The sequence below is a fragment of the Morone saxatilis genome, unplaced genomic scaffold (genome assembly GCF_004916995.1).
Source record: "Morone saxatilis isolate NCDOM2014 unplaced genomic scaffold, NCSU_SB_2.0 Contig9, whole genome shotgun sequence".
NCBI classification, from domain to species: Eukaryota; Metazoa; Chordata; class Actinopteri; family Moronidae; genus Morone; species Morone saxatilis.
In genome coordinates, this window is record NW_023340268.1 from 14,340,539 (window position 1) to 14,356,810 (window position 16,272).

At 40.8% G+C, this 16,272-nt stretch overlaps 2 protein-coding genes across 5 annotated transcripts in view; one reads left to right on the plus strand and one right to left on the minus strand.

Moving 5' to 3' along the window:
• Nucleotides 1-5,034, plus strand: part of igf2bp3 (insulin-like growth factor 2 mRNA binding protein 3) — a 21,917-nt gene extending 16,883 nt beyond the window's left edge. For 2 of the 3 annotated variants that reach the window (XM_035681552.1, XM_035681551.1), the window contains 5 exons: nt 959-1,078; nt 1,246-1,320; nt 1,589-1,720; nt 1,893-2,006; nt 2,361-5,034. In XM_035681552.1, coding sequence (XP_035537445.1) covers nt 959-1,078; nt 1,246-1,320; nt 1,589-1,720; nt 1,893-2,006; nt 2,361-2,462 — 543 coding nt within the window. In that variant the 3' untranslated portion in view covers nt 2,463-5,034. Of the gene's footprint in view, nt 1-955; nt 1,079-1,245; nt 1,321-1,588; nt 1,721-1,892; nt 2,007-2,360 lie in introns of all 3 variants that reach the window. The other variant, XM_035681550.1, reaches the window with a different exon arrangement.
• Nucleotides 5,035-6,256: 1,222 nt separating this feature from the next.
• Nucleotides 6,257-13,764, minus strand: gpnmb (glycoprotein (transmembrane) nmb). Of its 2 annotated transcripts, none has more exons than XM_035681549.1 (12): nt 13,498-13,764; nt 11,952-12,104; nt 11,730-11,870; nt 11,101-11,274; nt 10,847-11,008; nt 10,389-10,712; nt 9,000-9,059; nt 8,670-8,888; nt 8,141-8,246; nt 7,339-7,559; nt 7,109-7,199; nt 6,257-7,007 (listed from the first exon to the last, which is right to left on the minus strand). In XM_035681549.1, the coding sequence occupies exons 1-12, from the start codon at nt 13,565-13,567 to the stop codon at nt 6,854-6,856; spliced, it is 1,875 nt and encodes a 624-aa protein (XP_035537442.1). In that variant the 5' UTR covers nt 13,568-13,764; the 3' UTR covers nt 6,257-6,853. The 2 variants fall into 2 exon arrangements, with proteins under 2 accessions (XP_035537442.1, XP_035537441.1); XM_035681548.1 differs by having other exon boundaries at nt 11,101-11,277.
• Nucleotides 13,765-16,272: the final 2,508 nt, after the last annotated feature.

The window sequence follows — 16,272 nt, forward strand, 5'->3', positions numbered from 1 at the left end:
TGCACGGCTTGTGGCTGCTCCCTGCGGGATTGGGGGGGGGGGCAGTGTTTGCTACATCAAAGTTCTTCTCAACTGCCCCTTGATCTTTGACCTTTTTTAGGCAGGCCCTAATCTGTGTGGTAACCTGGTGGATGGGGAGACATAAGTCCTGGAGGAGAACAGTAGCTTGGCTATTAACTAATTACTTAACTACTTAGCTTCGTTTTACAGTGTAATTTCTGCCAAATATGCCGCATTTGCAGTTTTTTAGGGGATGTTTTTCGTATGACGAGTAAAACCTCGTCAGCAACAAGGAGGCAGCCAAAGCAAGTTGTTGGTGTGCCCTTCAGCTGAAACATTGACTGGAATGTTGATCAATCCAAAATCAACAGTGCTACTTCTCCTCTCTGATGATGCAACCACCTCCCCAAGTATATCGCACACTCTTTAAAAACAAGTGATGCGTTTGCAACAAGGTATCTGTAAGTACAGTCACCTCTAAGAAACTCCTCCATTATGAAGTGTAATGGGGGAAAAAAAACATGGACTATCCAGATACCACTTTTTACCTGATGGAATTACTAAACTGATGCATCTGACAAAATCGTATTGTAGCTTTTTGAAATGGAGATTCAATTAAAATATTAGCTTTAACACTATATTGAGCGGTAAAACAGACCAAATCACGTTAAGAACATATAGCATGCTCTTTTCATCAGTCGACGTTAAGAAATTCCTTCTGGACATAATGACCGTAGCATCTGCGTTTTGTTACTGCAGGACCGATATGTCTCTTCTGACCAGCTGGTGCATTCGAGTGACGGGCATGAGCGCCAATGTAGCTTAAAGAACTGAACTGCTTTTGCTAGATCCACTGTCTGCACTTGTGCATTGGTGGCTGAACTTGAGCAAGTGGTCTGCACTTACTGTCATGTGATCTCCTGGTCACAGTAGCACTGACGTGTTTTATACCCAGCAGGGACACCCAGAGTCGGAGACGGTTCACCTGTTCATCCCAGCGCTTGCAGTGGGAGCCATCATTGGAAAACAGGGTCAACACATCAAACAGCTGTCACACTTCGCCGGAGCCTCAATCAAGGTGAGTGACGGACAGGAGGTGAAGTTCTGAATCTCAATGATAACGTGTCGATGCCGGCTGTCTACCTGTTGCCACTTAAGTGAAAGGAAGTGGAAGCATAAGTGGAGGTTGCTGGGTCTTTTTTTTTTTTTTTTTTTTTTTAATGCTGGCTGTTTGCCCTATTTCAGATTGCCCCTGCAGAAGGAATGGATGCCAAACAGAGGATGGTCATCATCGTTGGGCCGCCAGAGGCTCAGTTTAAGGTGTTGTACCTTTTCACAGTCATATAAACACATAAAACACGGTTGGTAGAAATAAAAGAGGCACATGGTCAAATTTAATGGTAACCGCTGTTGGGTAGCTCTTGGATTTATTTTGCAGTTCTTTTTTATTTATGTTGATGATTCTTTACTGCCAGTACAGAAATGTTTTTCTTAGTTTCTTAGTCTTTTTTTTTTTTTCTCCTGGAAAAAATGTCCCGTTTCTGAAGTGCAGCATGAGTAATCTGTTCTCCATCTTGTCCGGCTGCAGGCTCAGTGTCGCATCTTTGGCAAACTAAAGGAAGAGAATTTCTTCGGACCCAAGGAAGAGGTGAAGTTGGAGGCTCACATCAAGGTTCCCTCCTTTGCTGCTGGACGAGTCATTGGGAAGGGTGGAAAAACGGTAAACTGATTCATTAATCATTACGCTAGCTGAAGAAACCAAACATAGAATACTTTAACTTTCACTTACATTTAAGTTTGTTCCAACAAATTAAAAACAAAGCTTTAAAGAGTGGTGTTCTTATCCAAACTCTCTACGTTGTTTCATTGTGTTCTCTTTGTTGTGGCTGCAGGTAAATGAACTGCAGAACCTGACCTGTGCAGAAGTGGTGGTGCCCAGGGACCAGACGCCTGATGAGAACGACCAGGTTATAGTGAAGATCAGCGGACACTTCTTTGCATGCCAGGTGGGTTTATATAAAGGAAATAAAGATGTACTGTACCTCAGGAAGATAAAAGCCCTCTGAGGAATCCTTCGTCTCTGTGGAACTGAATAAAGGTCATTTTGCTGTAAGGTACTTGCCACCTGGTCTCGCTGTTAGAAATGGCTAAAAGGCAGAGCTTATGCAGAGTGAGCCGTAAACCAATATTTACCCAAGACCTTCATGATGGCCAACATTTAAGAGTGTCAGCTGTTATACTGGACAGTGCTGAGAAGAGCATGGACTGACCATAAGGCATCACTTCAGGATGTCATGGGATTCCTTAATTTGATTACTTTGTGCTGTGATCTGATCAATTCATTTTCTCATGTCATCCAGCTGGCCCAGAGGAAGATTCAGGAGATCCTGGCCCAGGTGAGGAGGCAGCAGCAGCCCAAGCCCACATCTGGAGCCCAACCTCCACTGCCCCGCAGGAAGTAAAGATCCAGCGGACCTGGAGGAATGGTGACCGAATCTGCCAGAAGACTCGACAGATGGGCCGATGCAGCAGAGTCCGTGGGGAGAACAAGACAAGGGGTTGTAATGCTCATCTCAGGGGTCAAAGGTTATCAGAACCCAACCAAACATCTACCCCTCCTTGTCTTACTTGATTAGCTTTCAAGTGTGGCTAATAAAGAGACCCTACGCCTCTAAACCTCCACCCACCTCACCTCTCTGCATCTCTGTGAGAATGTACTTCTGAGGGCTCCCAACGTCGTCACCTGCCCTCACATGTACACACCCCTCGACCGCTCTCCTCCTCCCCACCACGGGTGTGTTAGATTTTTTATTTTTTTTTTGGTCCTCTTTTTACACTAGAAACACAAAGAAGAAATAAGGATCCCCCTCCTATCACCTCCTTGGTGTGGTACTTCAAACCTGACAAAATGTTTTGGTTGACTTCAGATTTAGTTGAAACTTTTTTTTTTTCTTTTTTTTTAGTGTTTAATTGGTTGACTAAGCTTTCTCATGAGTTTTCTGTGGAAAGGAAAAGGCATTGCTATCAAGGTCCTGGTTGGACCAACAGAGAGGTTTATTTTGGGGGAGGGTTGGCTCAGATTGGGTGGGCCATGTTTAGGGGAAAGATTCTTGTTTCAGGACAGGACCCCTGAAAGGGTGGATTATATTGGGTGTCCTGCCCTTGTAATGATAGTGGCATTTTATAAATTTGGATGCATTTTATAGATAGACCTATATACATAGATGAATATATATTTAGAGGTGAGGGCAGCGCCATGACTGACACTTAGGGAAATGGTGCCGAACTGCTGCTGCCCAGGAAAACCAATTTAATATGCATTTTACTTAACTACCTCAGGATCTAGTACCTCAGAAGAGAAAAGAAAATGATTATATATATATATGAAAAAATGTTCCTTTCTTTTTTTATTTTGCTTTTGTGGTATTTTGTATACTTTATAAAGCTGATAGTCTTTGAACATTTTTATTTTTTTAAGAAAATTTAAAATTTGGTCAGCTGCCAACTGACCTTGCCTTCAACTCTGGTGCTTTAGGTGGCATTGTTCATGTGTATGTGTGACTTAAGATGACCCTGTACATAAAGTCTATTTGTACATAGCAGCCCCGGAGCAAGAGTTGGCGCCCCCTCAGCTGGCGGCTGACAGGAGTATCGAGAGAAAATCGCCTCAGTTTTTCCCCTGAGGGTCCACCATCTTCTGGAGAAAAAAAAAAGTACAAAACAACTAAGACACGCAAATAATGCCAACCGTACATAATTACAGCAATGCCATTTAGTTTTGGGATTGACATTGTTATTGGTAATGGTACTTTAATTTGTCAAAAAAAAATCATTTTTGCCTTCTTTGGAGGGCTGTCGTCAGGGCAGTGCAGTGTGGACTGTAACAGTCCTCTCTCTAGCTGCCATAGAGTCAGCAGAGTGTCTGTTTTTTGTCTGTTCTGTTCCCAGGCCATCTGCCACCTTCTTGACGATGGTGTCATAGCAAGGTCCAAGCCGACTAGGTTTATTTTCATAGAGCAAGCTTTGTCAGTTCGGAGTGGCTCTTGTAGCCAGGCCATCAAGTCAATGTTAACGTCGTTCACTGCATGGTGAGGGTAGGGGGAGTCACACTGATAGACGCATTTTTAAATGATTTTTCTTTTTACGCTATAGGAAAATAATTTAAATGACAAGACATTCTCTGTAACCCACAAATGTAACTTGATGTTTCAATTTGTTGTTCATACAGGGAAAACAAGCCAGTAAAGGCACACAAATACTGAATGAACCCTGACTGGGGTTAAGAAAAGAGGAAAGGAATCCAAAACTTAAAATATACAATTTATTTGATTTGTCTCTTCATGCCGAATGTAAATGTTGATTGTGGTAAAAGTGCTCGAGTGTATCCATGCTTCCACAGTAGAACGCCGTCTACCTCAGCTGAGGGGGTGGGGGGTTGTTGTGGCACTAGGCACCCCACCCTGCCCCCACTGAGCGCCAGCGCGCACTGATACCTCAGTCCCCCAGAACACTTCTTTCTATATGGGCGCGCCATCCTAACACCGCGCTTTAACTGAGGGGCACAAGTGATACTTAAAATTATCCCAGACACCTCCTGATTCCCTGCCTCCTTCCTGCCAAACCACCCTCCCCACCCCTTTCCCCTCCTCCGCAGTTTGTTTTGATCTACCTCTTTAGACACGTATTTGAAGTAGAGGCATTCTTCTATTTGTTAGAATTTAGCCCCTCCTCCTTTATGCCTCCCCATGCTTCCCCAGATATGAATGAAAACTAAAAATCATGTACTTAGAATTGAGAGAATAATTGAAAGTGATCAAAAATATTTTCTTTTGCCAGTGTTTATATACTTTTTTTCTTTTTTTGCTTAATTGAAATCCTCAAACCGATGGTTATTTCTTTCTGCTTTCTAATTTTGGTGGTGTGGCTTACATGTATTTGAACTTTTGCTTGGGTTTTTTGTGAAAAAGGTCAAATCACGTGTTTGATTTTGCATTCAATAGTTAAATGAGAAAATACATTTTTTTTTTTTTTTTTTTTTCAAAAAAGGGCCTGCCTTTTTGTTTCTGATTTGTAAGACTTCAAAATAGATACAAGTCCTGTCTTTTTTTTCCCCCTTGTCTTTCACAGATGCTACACTCACTTGCTGATTTGGTAGCTATTTTCTTCTGTTAGCATTTCTTGGCTGTGTAACGTGGAACATCCTCTTGGTATGAGACAGATATGAGGGACTGGGTCTCTGAGTTTTTTGGAAAAGTGATCTAACTTCAGCATGATATTCCCTCCTCCCCCTCTCTGCAACCATGCTTGTGCCCCTTCACCTCCCCTTCACACACAGCTCCACTTGTCAAATGCCTCTGAATAAAAAAAAAAATAAAAAAAAAATTAAATTGTTTGTTTTTTTTGGGGGGTTATTTGGTATCTGTGTGTTTTTGAAGGTTCTTATTGCGTGTATGTAACCAAAGGCAACCAAAGTGATATCGCGAGTTGGTCTTGACAGCTGCAAAATGCTGTTAAAATGGTAATTCTGTAGAGCCAGAACAGGACAAAACTTTAGCTACACATGCTTAAATTTTGTAGACACACTAACTTCAAAAGGCTAAGTTTGGCATGTTTTATATTCTCAGGTCTAACAAGTGAGATATCAACTGGATTAAACTTGGTGCAAAGGTAGATTGCTTTATGGTGCAGACCAGGAACACCTCTGATCTTTGCTGATAAACATTTTAGGGTTGGTAGACCCTCATCAGGTGGATGAATCTTACATGTTGAACATTCCACCATAAAGGACGACGAGTAGAAACATCCTTTTGACTGGGATGGGAAGTTGCTGATTTTGAGATGCAATGGTCGTCTGTTCTTGTTAGAACTTGCTATGAGTATCTTGAGCATTAATACTGTGGAAGTATTCTTCAGTCAATAGCTGCCCAAAAACCAATACTTCATATGAATGGAATCCAATATATGTTTTATAATGAATTTGTCTTCTGAACAGTTCCAGGAGCTGTTTGACCTCCATCTGCAGTAAGTTTAATTTCCTCTTATGCATTGCATTGTTTAAGAGCTCTCTACATCAATATTTATTTTGTCTGGTTTTCAGTGTGAACACATTACATCTTTCACCTTCAATAGCTTTAAAGTTGATTTAAAAATTATTGAAGTGATTGGTTAAAAACTGACCTGCCAGATTTACACCAAACCTTTAATTCATAAAAGAAAACAATTCATAAAAACAAGACAAATGGTTAGTTCACTACCTTTATTAGAGTCCTAATTTCAAGTTTCCAGTGAATTCCTTGGATTAGTTTTTAGGTCTAACAGTTTAAAAAATTACTTTTAATTCACTCAACTGCCGAAGAGCATGCACATGTCACAGGTAGTATAAACTTTATATTGGAGGACCATCTCAAGGATTTGATTATTATTACAGTATATGGCAAAGTATTTAAAAGCAGTACTTGGCACAAAATTTGCACAAAAGCATTTTTCATCAAGAAACACATGACTTGAACCCAGTTCATCTCTGAGCAACTACTTCATCTAATGATGAACCAGAACAAGATCAAAAGGAGCAGTGCCTCAAACATTTAACAGCCTCTTTAGTAAATCATCTTACCAATCATATACTGCTGTAGCATTAGCCATTTGCTGTAGCCAACACTCTTTTAACAACTAAATTAAGACACAAACAAGACAGTATTATTTACTAATATTTCTCTACAGACATGAATGTATTTCTGCTATCTGGACTTCTTAATTATATGACTTATGCTTAGATTTGCGCATGTCAATCGTGATTTTCCTTCAGACTTCTTGACATGAAGGGCAGAAGTAATTGGGTGTAGCCCTATAAAGCCTACAGGGGGCGTCTCTCAGTCAGCAGGTGATGGCTCTCCTCACTGGAGGGGAAGAGTGCCTCCCTCAGACGCACCATGCGACCGCCGACCCCAGCATGGCCACAGGCATCCTCCACCAGTGACCTACGAATGGGACGATACACCTTGTAACGCCTGGGAGAGAGGGAAAAGTCAGCTAAGGGCTTTTTGACGACTGGTCATATGTTCATGTCCCCATAAGACAGTATGTACTGTACAAGTTTATGATGACTTACCTGCAGACCAGATAGGCAATGAATGCAAAGACAGCCACCAGCACAGCAGTAGAAGAGAGCACCACCTCAGCAGCGTGAGAAGTCTTGGACGCTACATGGCCAGACACAAGCACAAAGACAGAGAACATCAATCTGTCCACTTTTTATCAAGCTGAAGCTAAAGAGAATGGACTTTGAATTATGAGTGAACATGTGTAGGATATGAGAATAGATATCTTTGTTTGACTGACCAGGTTTATCCTGGGACTTGTTGATGGTGACCGTGGTGCTGGTTAGGGCCAGGCTGCTGGAGTCCTCCAGGGTGATGTTGACACAGTAGGTGCCAGGCTCCAAAAAGGTTCGCCTGAGATGCACTTCACACTCTGACGATGGCGGCACATCATCGCACATAATGTTACTCACCTGAGTACAGCTGGGGTCGGACACAATGGTGCAGGCTGAAGTGGGAACACTGAGGATGAGGGACGGAAAGATGAAGGGTTGAATAAAATGACTAAACCTTTCCTTTATCTGAAACTTTTTTTTCCTTGAGAAATAATTTGAATGGAAGGTTTGCCTTCTCTTTCAACTATTTTACACTCTTCACAAATAGACCACAGCTTTACAAATAAGCCACTAGAGATGCAAGACATTTGGTTCTCAGGCCAAAATGCCAATGACAACACAGTAATACCATTACAGTACTTTGAATTATGTTTTGACTGGATTAGATTATCTAATAATTATCTAATTTCCTAGTTTACTTATGATTATGAAACTTAGACTGTGATTTGGTATCACTGTTATGCCAAAGATTTAAAAATGTATACATTTTATTTCCAATTTTAGTAAAAGGCATCATTTTCTGCATTGTACTGATTTATTTCTGAGCTTGAAAGCTAAATGAAGGTGTGTTCAAACATATTCTACATGCTGTTAGTGAGAGTAAAAGCTGTCTTCTGGAGATACAATTTTGGATTTCACACGCAGCAGTCAAGAAAAGCATTAAACGTTTTAACATTAATTTAAAATGTATAATAAAATAATACCCACTTGCCCAGACACTTCACCAGGAAGCTGATGTCAGTGTTGGTCACTCTGGAGGCCGACACGTCCACAATGCGACTGTTTGGCTGACTGTTCAGTGCGTGCTTGGGCTCTGCGGAGAACAGATTAATTCAGTTGGTTTTAGAATCATCTTCTCGTAACATTAAAATGATGAAGCTCAAAGGTTTTTACAGGAGGGTGGTGTGAGTGTGTGTGTCTGTGGGTGTGCACCACAATGGCAGGTTTAAAGGGGGAAAAAACAGAACCAAAACAGTAAGGATTAAAAATTTTGATATAACATTATAATCCTTCCATCACAAAAAAAATTTGAATATGTAATTGGATTTGTTTCTTTATTTAACACAAATGACCAGTTTCATATGACACAGACTGCTGAGTGTGTGACTGGAGCTCTGTTCTGTCCAGTCTGTAACAGCTGGACAACAGTGTCTCTTATCTACTCTATGCTGTCCACTTAAATTATAACTATGTCATCAGACTATAAGTGAAAAGGAAACTGCAGCCTCACACTTACCAATAATGGTGATGTTGCCCATGAAGGTCCCATGGGTGTAGCGGAAGCACTGGTTGTTGTTGAGACGCCTGGTTCGGAGCAAGGCCAGGGTGGTGGGGTTGGCCTCTGGGGTCGCACTGGCATGAATAGGGGGAAGGGGCTCCGTGGTGGGCGCACCTGATGTCATGGCAATGGGTGAGGAGGTAGAGGACGGGAGGGGCAGGCGGGTGCTGGGTGGCCCTGAAACAGGAAACAAGTGTCAAGATATGGACTCAGTGGATGAGAAAGTGTGTATGTAACATGCACTGCCTCTCTGTCTCCCTTAAACAAACATAATTAAACACAACTCACCCTGCGTGGTCTCCATCTTGACAGTACCAGCATGAGTACCGGGTGGAAGTGTGGGAGCCTCTGGAGGGAGAGACACAGGAATACAGTTATGACACATCTAGTTTTATGAGGTAACACTTGAATGATCTGTGCAGGGAACGTCTAGCTTTGTCTTTTCCATCAAGGTCAGATTGCAGGGCCAGTTGTGTAACAGCAGTAATCCAGAGCCCAAGGTTAGCAGGCTTAATGCTTTCCCTGGTCAGTTCATCCAAATAACAAAGAAAAACACATTTTCTGACTTACTTCTGGTGGGAGGTATCCTGCAGACATTAAGGCATTACATTTAAAAATTCAAAAGCAGCTTGAATTGTCAGAGGCAATGTTGCAGTTTATAGAAAGTAGTTGATTGGATACTTTTGAATAAAAAATAGCCCCTGATATACTAGATTAGATTGCAGTATATGAAAAACCTTTTTTTTAATAATTTGGATGGAGTGACCCTTTACTCAGGTATCACACAGGGTTCCCTCCACCGTCTCCAGCTGGCACAGAACACTGCTGCTCGACTTGTTACTGGGACATAAACATATCACCTCAATGCTGGCCTTCCTACATTGGCTCCCTGTCATGTTTCAAATTGATTTTAAAATTGTATTACTAACTTTTAAAGCTTTAAACGGACTTGCTCCCACACCCTGCTGGTTAGTCCCGGGTCATGCTGCGTGACAAAAGGCGATCTGCCATTAGAGCCCCCCCACTCTTGAACTGACTGCCTAGTGAACACACACTGCATCTCTTGGTTCTTGTAAATCTCTTCTTAAAACGTTTCTCTTTGTGAAAGGTTTTGGGAATATCTGATATATTTTTATTTGTAATGTTTTTATTCCTATTTATTTGTTCTTATTCATTCCATTGTTTTATTACTTTGGTGCTCATGTTCCTTACTGTCATTTTATCTGCCTTGTTTGCTTTTTTTACCTTGTACAGAACTTTGTAAAATTGTTAAGAAAATAATAATAGTTAATAGTAAAGGTTTGTTATTATTATTATTATTGTTATTATAAGGACAGCACGACACGACCATCCTGATACACGACCATCCTGATATTAAACTATAATGTCTACTTTCTTACAGAAAACCTGTATTACAAACTTGGGGCAGTTTTAAAGACATAACAAATAGCGCTATCGAGTTTCATTAAAGGAATTGTAAGATCCAGATCTCAGCTGAATACTACATCCCTGGAGTACTCCTTTAAGGTCTCTAAATTTGAACCTCAGTTAAAGGGTCTCAGACTGCACCACTTAGCACCAGAATGTCTATAATTGCTTAAAAACCCTGCATATAGCAGCTTAAAGGAAAATACCTCACAACATGTTTTCAACTTGCCCACTGGAGCCATATCTGACCTGTGGGAGGACGTGACGTGGAGCTCTTCTGAGTCGGGGTGGCAGCAGTGGGTGGACACTCTATAGGGAACGCTGCCTCCACCACCAGCTTCACACTCATGGTCCCCAGCCTGCTGTAGGTGTGCGTGGTCACTTCGCGGTGTGTAACCAGCTGGTTGCCATCTCTGAAGTCCCAGATGTAGTCGATGGCGGCGGCGGTTTTGAGGTAGCCGCTGGGGTCATGGAGCTGGACTTTGAAGACCACGTCCTCACCACTAAAGAACACATTCTGAGACTGGTTGACCGCAGCCTTCTGGGAGATGTTGACTGCCACTGGGATCTTATCTAAGAGAGAGTGTGTAGGGGAGACATAAATAATTAATTCTCTAGGTTTTTCCTTGTGTTTTGTATCTGTCTGTTTGGCTGAAACATGCTGACAGAAAAAGTTGTACAAGGTGAATATTTGAGTTTGTCTCCACCTGTGACACAGAAGACGGTGTTGTCAGTGGTGAGGGGGCTGTACTTCCTGCGCTCACGTTTCCTGTAGACCATGACCTCCATGACCTCTGCACCCAGAGGAATGTTGGTGGTGTTGATGGTCACACTGGAGGAGGAACCGTCACATGTCTCGTAGTACTGGCCTGGAACAAACAGAGAAGACGAACAGAGAGACGTTGCTTATTTTGTTTTTGCGTGTGCATGCGTGCAAACCCGTAAACCTATGTGTACTCACCCATCACATGCCACACGTAGACATAGCTCTTGCGTTTCCAGTCATTGCTCTGAGGGAAGGGCTTTCCATCAGGGAACACGTTGCATTTCTTCAGGTCTGTACACTTTCCAAAGCCATAGTCATCCAACCAGGAAGTCCAGTTGTACACATAGCCTGATCGGAGCTGTCCATTGGCTGCTGAGAAGAGAAGAGAGTTAAGCAAAAGTTTGTGTTATTTCAAAAAAAAACAACAACAACATTTTATATAGACAATAGGTCAAACAACTGCTTGGAATGTGCAGTTCGCTGAAGCTCTATGGACCATTTTAGCCTCTTTCAGCTAATTGTTTGGTTGTTTTGATTCATCTTTCTAGCAGCTGCAGGCAGTTTAAAGCAAATGATCTTTGATCTGTATGGCTGTACTGTCACCATACCAACTCTATAAGGTGTTTACAGTTTGTTACACTGCCCCCAAGTGGCCACAAAAATGAATTACTACTTTAATCCAACCATTTATAATTATCATGGTCCTATGAGAGAGTCTGTCTAATACAGTGCGGTGGAGTTTTGTGGTGCATGATGGTGTAATGTGTTTGAGGGCGTGGCCTGGCCGGGCTTTTTGACAGCACCTGAGGCCTCCAGCTCCGTACCGTCCTCGCAGTGCTCATCCCATACAAGGTCCCCATTGGCATCCTCCTTCTGGCATGGAGGGTACTCCAGCTTCGCAGTGAAGGAGATGCAAGAGCCATTTAGAGCGGGACTGTCGCTGGTCAGACGAACCTTGGGTTTACCTGCAGAAATGTGGATGTTCCAGGTGAAAAACTCCAAACATAGAAGGAAGAATTCAGAGAAAAAAAAAAAACTTTACTCACCTCTGTGGTGCATGAGCTCTTTTGGCTTTGGGTTTAGTGGAGGGTAGAGGTAATCATCCCATGGATTGGTGTCAGGATCCCAGCCAGGAATTGGTGGAATTGGAAATGGAAACTTTCCTACTGCATGCTTGTGGGGGAACATGTCACCCAATGCTGGAGAAAGAGAGAGAGAGAGAGAGCAAAACACATTTGAAGTCCCTTAAAAAGTGAAGGAAAACTGATGAAAACAATGAAAACGTTTTTGTTTTATTAGTAAATCATACACATGTATCCTTCCCTTTCTTTTGGAACAAGTTACAGAAAATCTCTTAATTACTCCAATTCAAGGTCATTTTCACCTTCACTGAAATTCAATGTTGAGGTTTAAGTCCTTGGTTTAATAATTCTCATTTTGTAATTAAACTTTCTATGTATCATGACATGAAAATGTTCTGTGGTATCACTTGACATGTAGTGTAAAAAAAAAAACACCCATCTGAAAAGAAATATATTTGAATTCCTTAAATAGAGAAATTTAAAATGCTGTGGAAATCCTTCTAAGGATCTTATTCATGAATAATAATAATGAGATCAGGTTTTCTCCAGAAGTTAGAAGTGTTCTCCCTCTGACTGAATCGCTGGGAAACGTGTGGAGAATTTTGGAATCAAAAGCAGATCTGTTCTGTGGAGGGAGGTGATAATAATTTTTGATAGGCAGTATCTGGTCCTATTTTTACACATGCATAATTATCTTGAGGGAATTTATCTGAGAATATATCAAATGTCTTTTAATTGTTAATTATATTGACTTTCTTTCTGACTTCTGTCTTAATTTGGACTTTAGCGACTCACATATTTCATGGTCAAACATGGATGCCAAACGAAAACAACACATTCCTTCAATGTGATTTGATTAAAGGATCCAGATATCTGTCTTTGTGTAAGCAGACAGCTGTGCAGATAATCAACTCATGACAAACATAGATATTTTAAAATAAATACCGGAACGTAGTTTTAGTTGTTTTTGTTGTTTTCATACTGATAACTTGTAATAAAATCTAAAGAAAAATATGTTTTTGAATTGTTTGAGGCTTTGGACTTCTCTGTGACCCCCAGCTGGACATAAATGGACTTAAATAAATTGTTTTTTTTAAGTTTGAACGTTAAGATTTATTCTACTTTTGTGGCTGTAAAATCTTTTCCTTTGTGTCGATAAGTTTCAATCTGAGCAGAGACCTTCAGCCAAGGCACACGCCTTAATTAAGCTCATGGGACTATGAGTGCAGACAGCTGATGGCAGGACAGGTAGCATATTACAGAAACTGTAAGACAAATACCGAATATCAGAAGTCTATTTCAGACTTTAAACTAGTGCGCCACAACCGTTTTTAATTCAAGACCCATATGATTAAATCATTCCTGTGATTTCGATGTGAATATTTAAATTTAAGTCGGACATTTACTCTGTAGTTAATATTTCTACATCAGATCTGGTCAGTTTAAAATACTGTATCATTCATTTGATTCAGATCAGCGGATTGTCCAACTTTAAAGCAGCACCACTTACTTTTGCGTCCATCAGCTTGATAAACAAACCAGGCACAAACCAGGAGGAAAACGTATGGCAAGGCTTCCATTTCCACTATTGAGCAGTAAAAAAAATAAAAATACTGGTCAATATATGTTCAAACAAAATAGCCAATCCACCTCCCCAAAACAGTTTGTTTCTTCACCGACAGAGCTTGTCCCTCTCTCTGCTCGTCCAGTACTTCCCCCTGCTTGTCCTGGTGTTCAATAATTTAATCTGGGGGCCGCTGGGCGCACAAACATGTGATGTTTCCTAACAAGACGCATCTCATCCCTCATTAGTCTTCTGGACGCAGGAAACTCATGAGAGACGAGGTGCGCACGCCCTTTCCCCTCTGCCCTGATCAGAAATTTATAAGGCTTTTAATTCGAAGGAGTTATTGCGATGTGTACTGCATAACATAAACGGTATGATCACCTCTTGTGTTTACCTGTTTATATGTTTACTGAGTGATTAATGGTGTGCTTATTTTGACAATGTGATTGTAAATAATGTCTTTTATAAACAGTACTTGGTAGGGCAGTACGTCGACGACACATTTTCTCACTCATCTTTGTCCTCAACTTGCAGAAACTTACCGGACTAAAAACAATTTCATTTTTCATTTAAATCTGCAAATAAAAACAATTTTACACGAAACGCATGTGATTTGGATCAATATCTTATCCTGGATAGAGACAGATGTTTAATAAAAGGGGTCGGCAGCGTGCCAAAATGATATATCAATATATTTTGATTATGAGCTGTGTTTTTTTCGTTGACTGCTTAATAACCTTCAATGCCCACGTGTGAGAGCTGAGCACATGACTGCATTATCGGACACCTTTGTCTCATCCAGCTGTGTCATGGTGAGATGTGAGGTCCGAGCAGGTTGCGCCACCGCTGCGCCCGCAAAAGCAGAAGAAAAGCGTGTGATGTGAGTCAGAGTCGTTGTTCGTTTTTCAACACAGTCCATGTGACAGACATCAGGGTTTTACTAGTGGCTCTTCTGCTGCTGTCACAAGGAGGGTTTGGAAAGTGCAGCAAAGGGCGCCCAGTACAAATTGTCATCTTTCCCAAAGTTAAATTCCTTCTCAGAAGTCGGAAATCTTGTGTGAGCTTAAATTTCTGAAAACCATATCAGGATATTTAATTTACAATTAATTAATTTAAGTTGACATTTCACTAAATGCCGAGGCTAACATAGATGCAAGCAATTATCTAGTTATTGATTTAAGATATTAAACACAAACTTTCAGATAGGAAACAACTTAATATGATACAGTAACCCATAGAATCAATTCTAATGCAGAATAAAGAATAATAAAGAAGTGAAAATCCTCCATATTCATATTCACAGAGAAACAGCTATAAATTCTAATCGGCCCAACTGTTGGCAAATCTAACTCTTAAAAGCTAAGTCACAATCACATTGCAGTTATCAAACATCGATCAAGGCTTTATTGTTGACATTTCAGTGACATTTGGGTTTTATTACAGGGCTGAAAAAGTCAGTCAGACTGGAACAAAACGCACAAGTTACTACATTGTTTTTTATATGTGACCCAGTGTTATCAGTAGAATTGTAATAACTGGGAAACTTTGACGTGAAATATCAAATCTTGAGCTTGAAGCATCTTCTTCCAGTTCATTCATTCCATCTCCATGACAACTGGGCCACAAATACAGCCACCGAGGAAGTCCACGAGATGTGGCCGAAAGCTCCAGAGGCAGTCTTGAAGTAATTTTTTTGTTTGGTTGTTTGTTTGAAAAGTGCATGATGTTTAGAATAAGCGTCAGTGAACGTCAATGCTGCCCATCCTCCAGTAGAGGGCAGCACCACTCCGCAGCTTCTCATGTTCTGAACCTGGATAAGTTCTTGGGGCCCTTCCGACATATAAACACATAGATACATATACTCTCTCTCTCTCTCTCTCTCTCTCTCTCTCTCTCAGCTTTAATGATGATGTTACATTGTTGACAAAGCTCAATTACATATTATAGAATAATACTTTTTCAAGGTAACAAAATAAAACTGATAAACCATAACAAGATCATCAGATAGGCCTACTTTAATTAGTACAACTTTAAAACACATATATGACTGCAACTTACTTTAATTTTCATTATTGATAACCTGCTGATTTTTTCCTCAATTAATTCCATCGATTTTCTTCTTCTGGTCTATAATATTTCAGAAGTAGTGCAAATCATAAGATCATACAAAACCTGTAAATATTCACTGGAACCAGTTGTTAATTATTGGCATTTTTACGTAACAAAAAAGAATTGAACAATGAATCAACTGTCAGAACATTTTCTGTCAGTTGACTTCTTGATTAATCAGCTAAAAGTTTCATCTTTTTTTCTTTCAGCCTAGAAAAAAAGACTCCAGACATCCTTGGTTGAAAAACAGAAAAATGAATGAACAACAAGTCAGAAATGTCTGCATGAAGCCAAAAGTCACTATTCCTCTCTCTCTCACCTTCTCCCATACTATCCTAAACACATCGATCACTGCTAAAATAAAGATGAAACAATCTGCAACTCAAACAATCAACTAACCTCTCGATTCCCATCTTGCTACTCACAACACCAACTACAGAAAGGACACTCCTTTTAGCTCCCTACTGTCATGTTAACTCTGTGTGTCAGGGGAGGACGCATGTGAGTACTTGTCGTGCCTTCTCATTTACAACTCTGGCTTCTAGTTGGATGGTGGAATGCAGGAACATTCCCGAGAATGTGGACTGGGCTCTGGACCTGGACCTTTAG

What these genes read in the sequence shown, in the direction of transcription:
- gpnmb (XM_035681548.1), bottom strand. Translation starts at nt 13,567, where the DNA reads ATGGAAGCCTTGCCATACGTTTTCCTCCTGGTTTGTGCCTGGTTTGTT. An exon ending in TCAAGCTGATGGACGCAAAA is followed by an intron (nt 12,105 to 13,497) that starts GTAAGTGGTGCT and finishes CTCTTTCTCCAG; the next exon opens with CATTGGGTGACATGTTCCCC. An exon ending in CTACGTGTGGCATGTGATGG is followed by an intron (nt 11,009 to 11,100) that starts GTGAGTACACAT and finishes TGTTTGTTCCAG; the next exon opens with GCCAGTACTACGAGACATGT.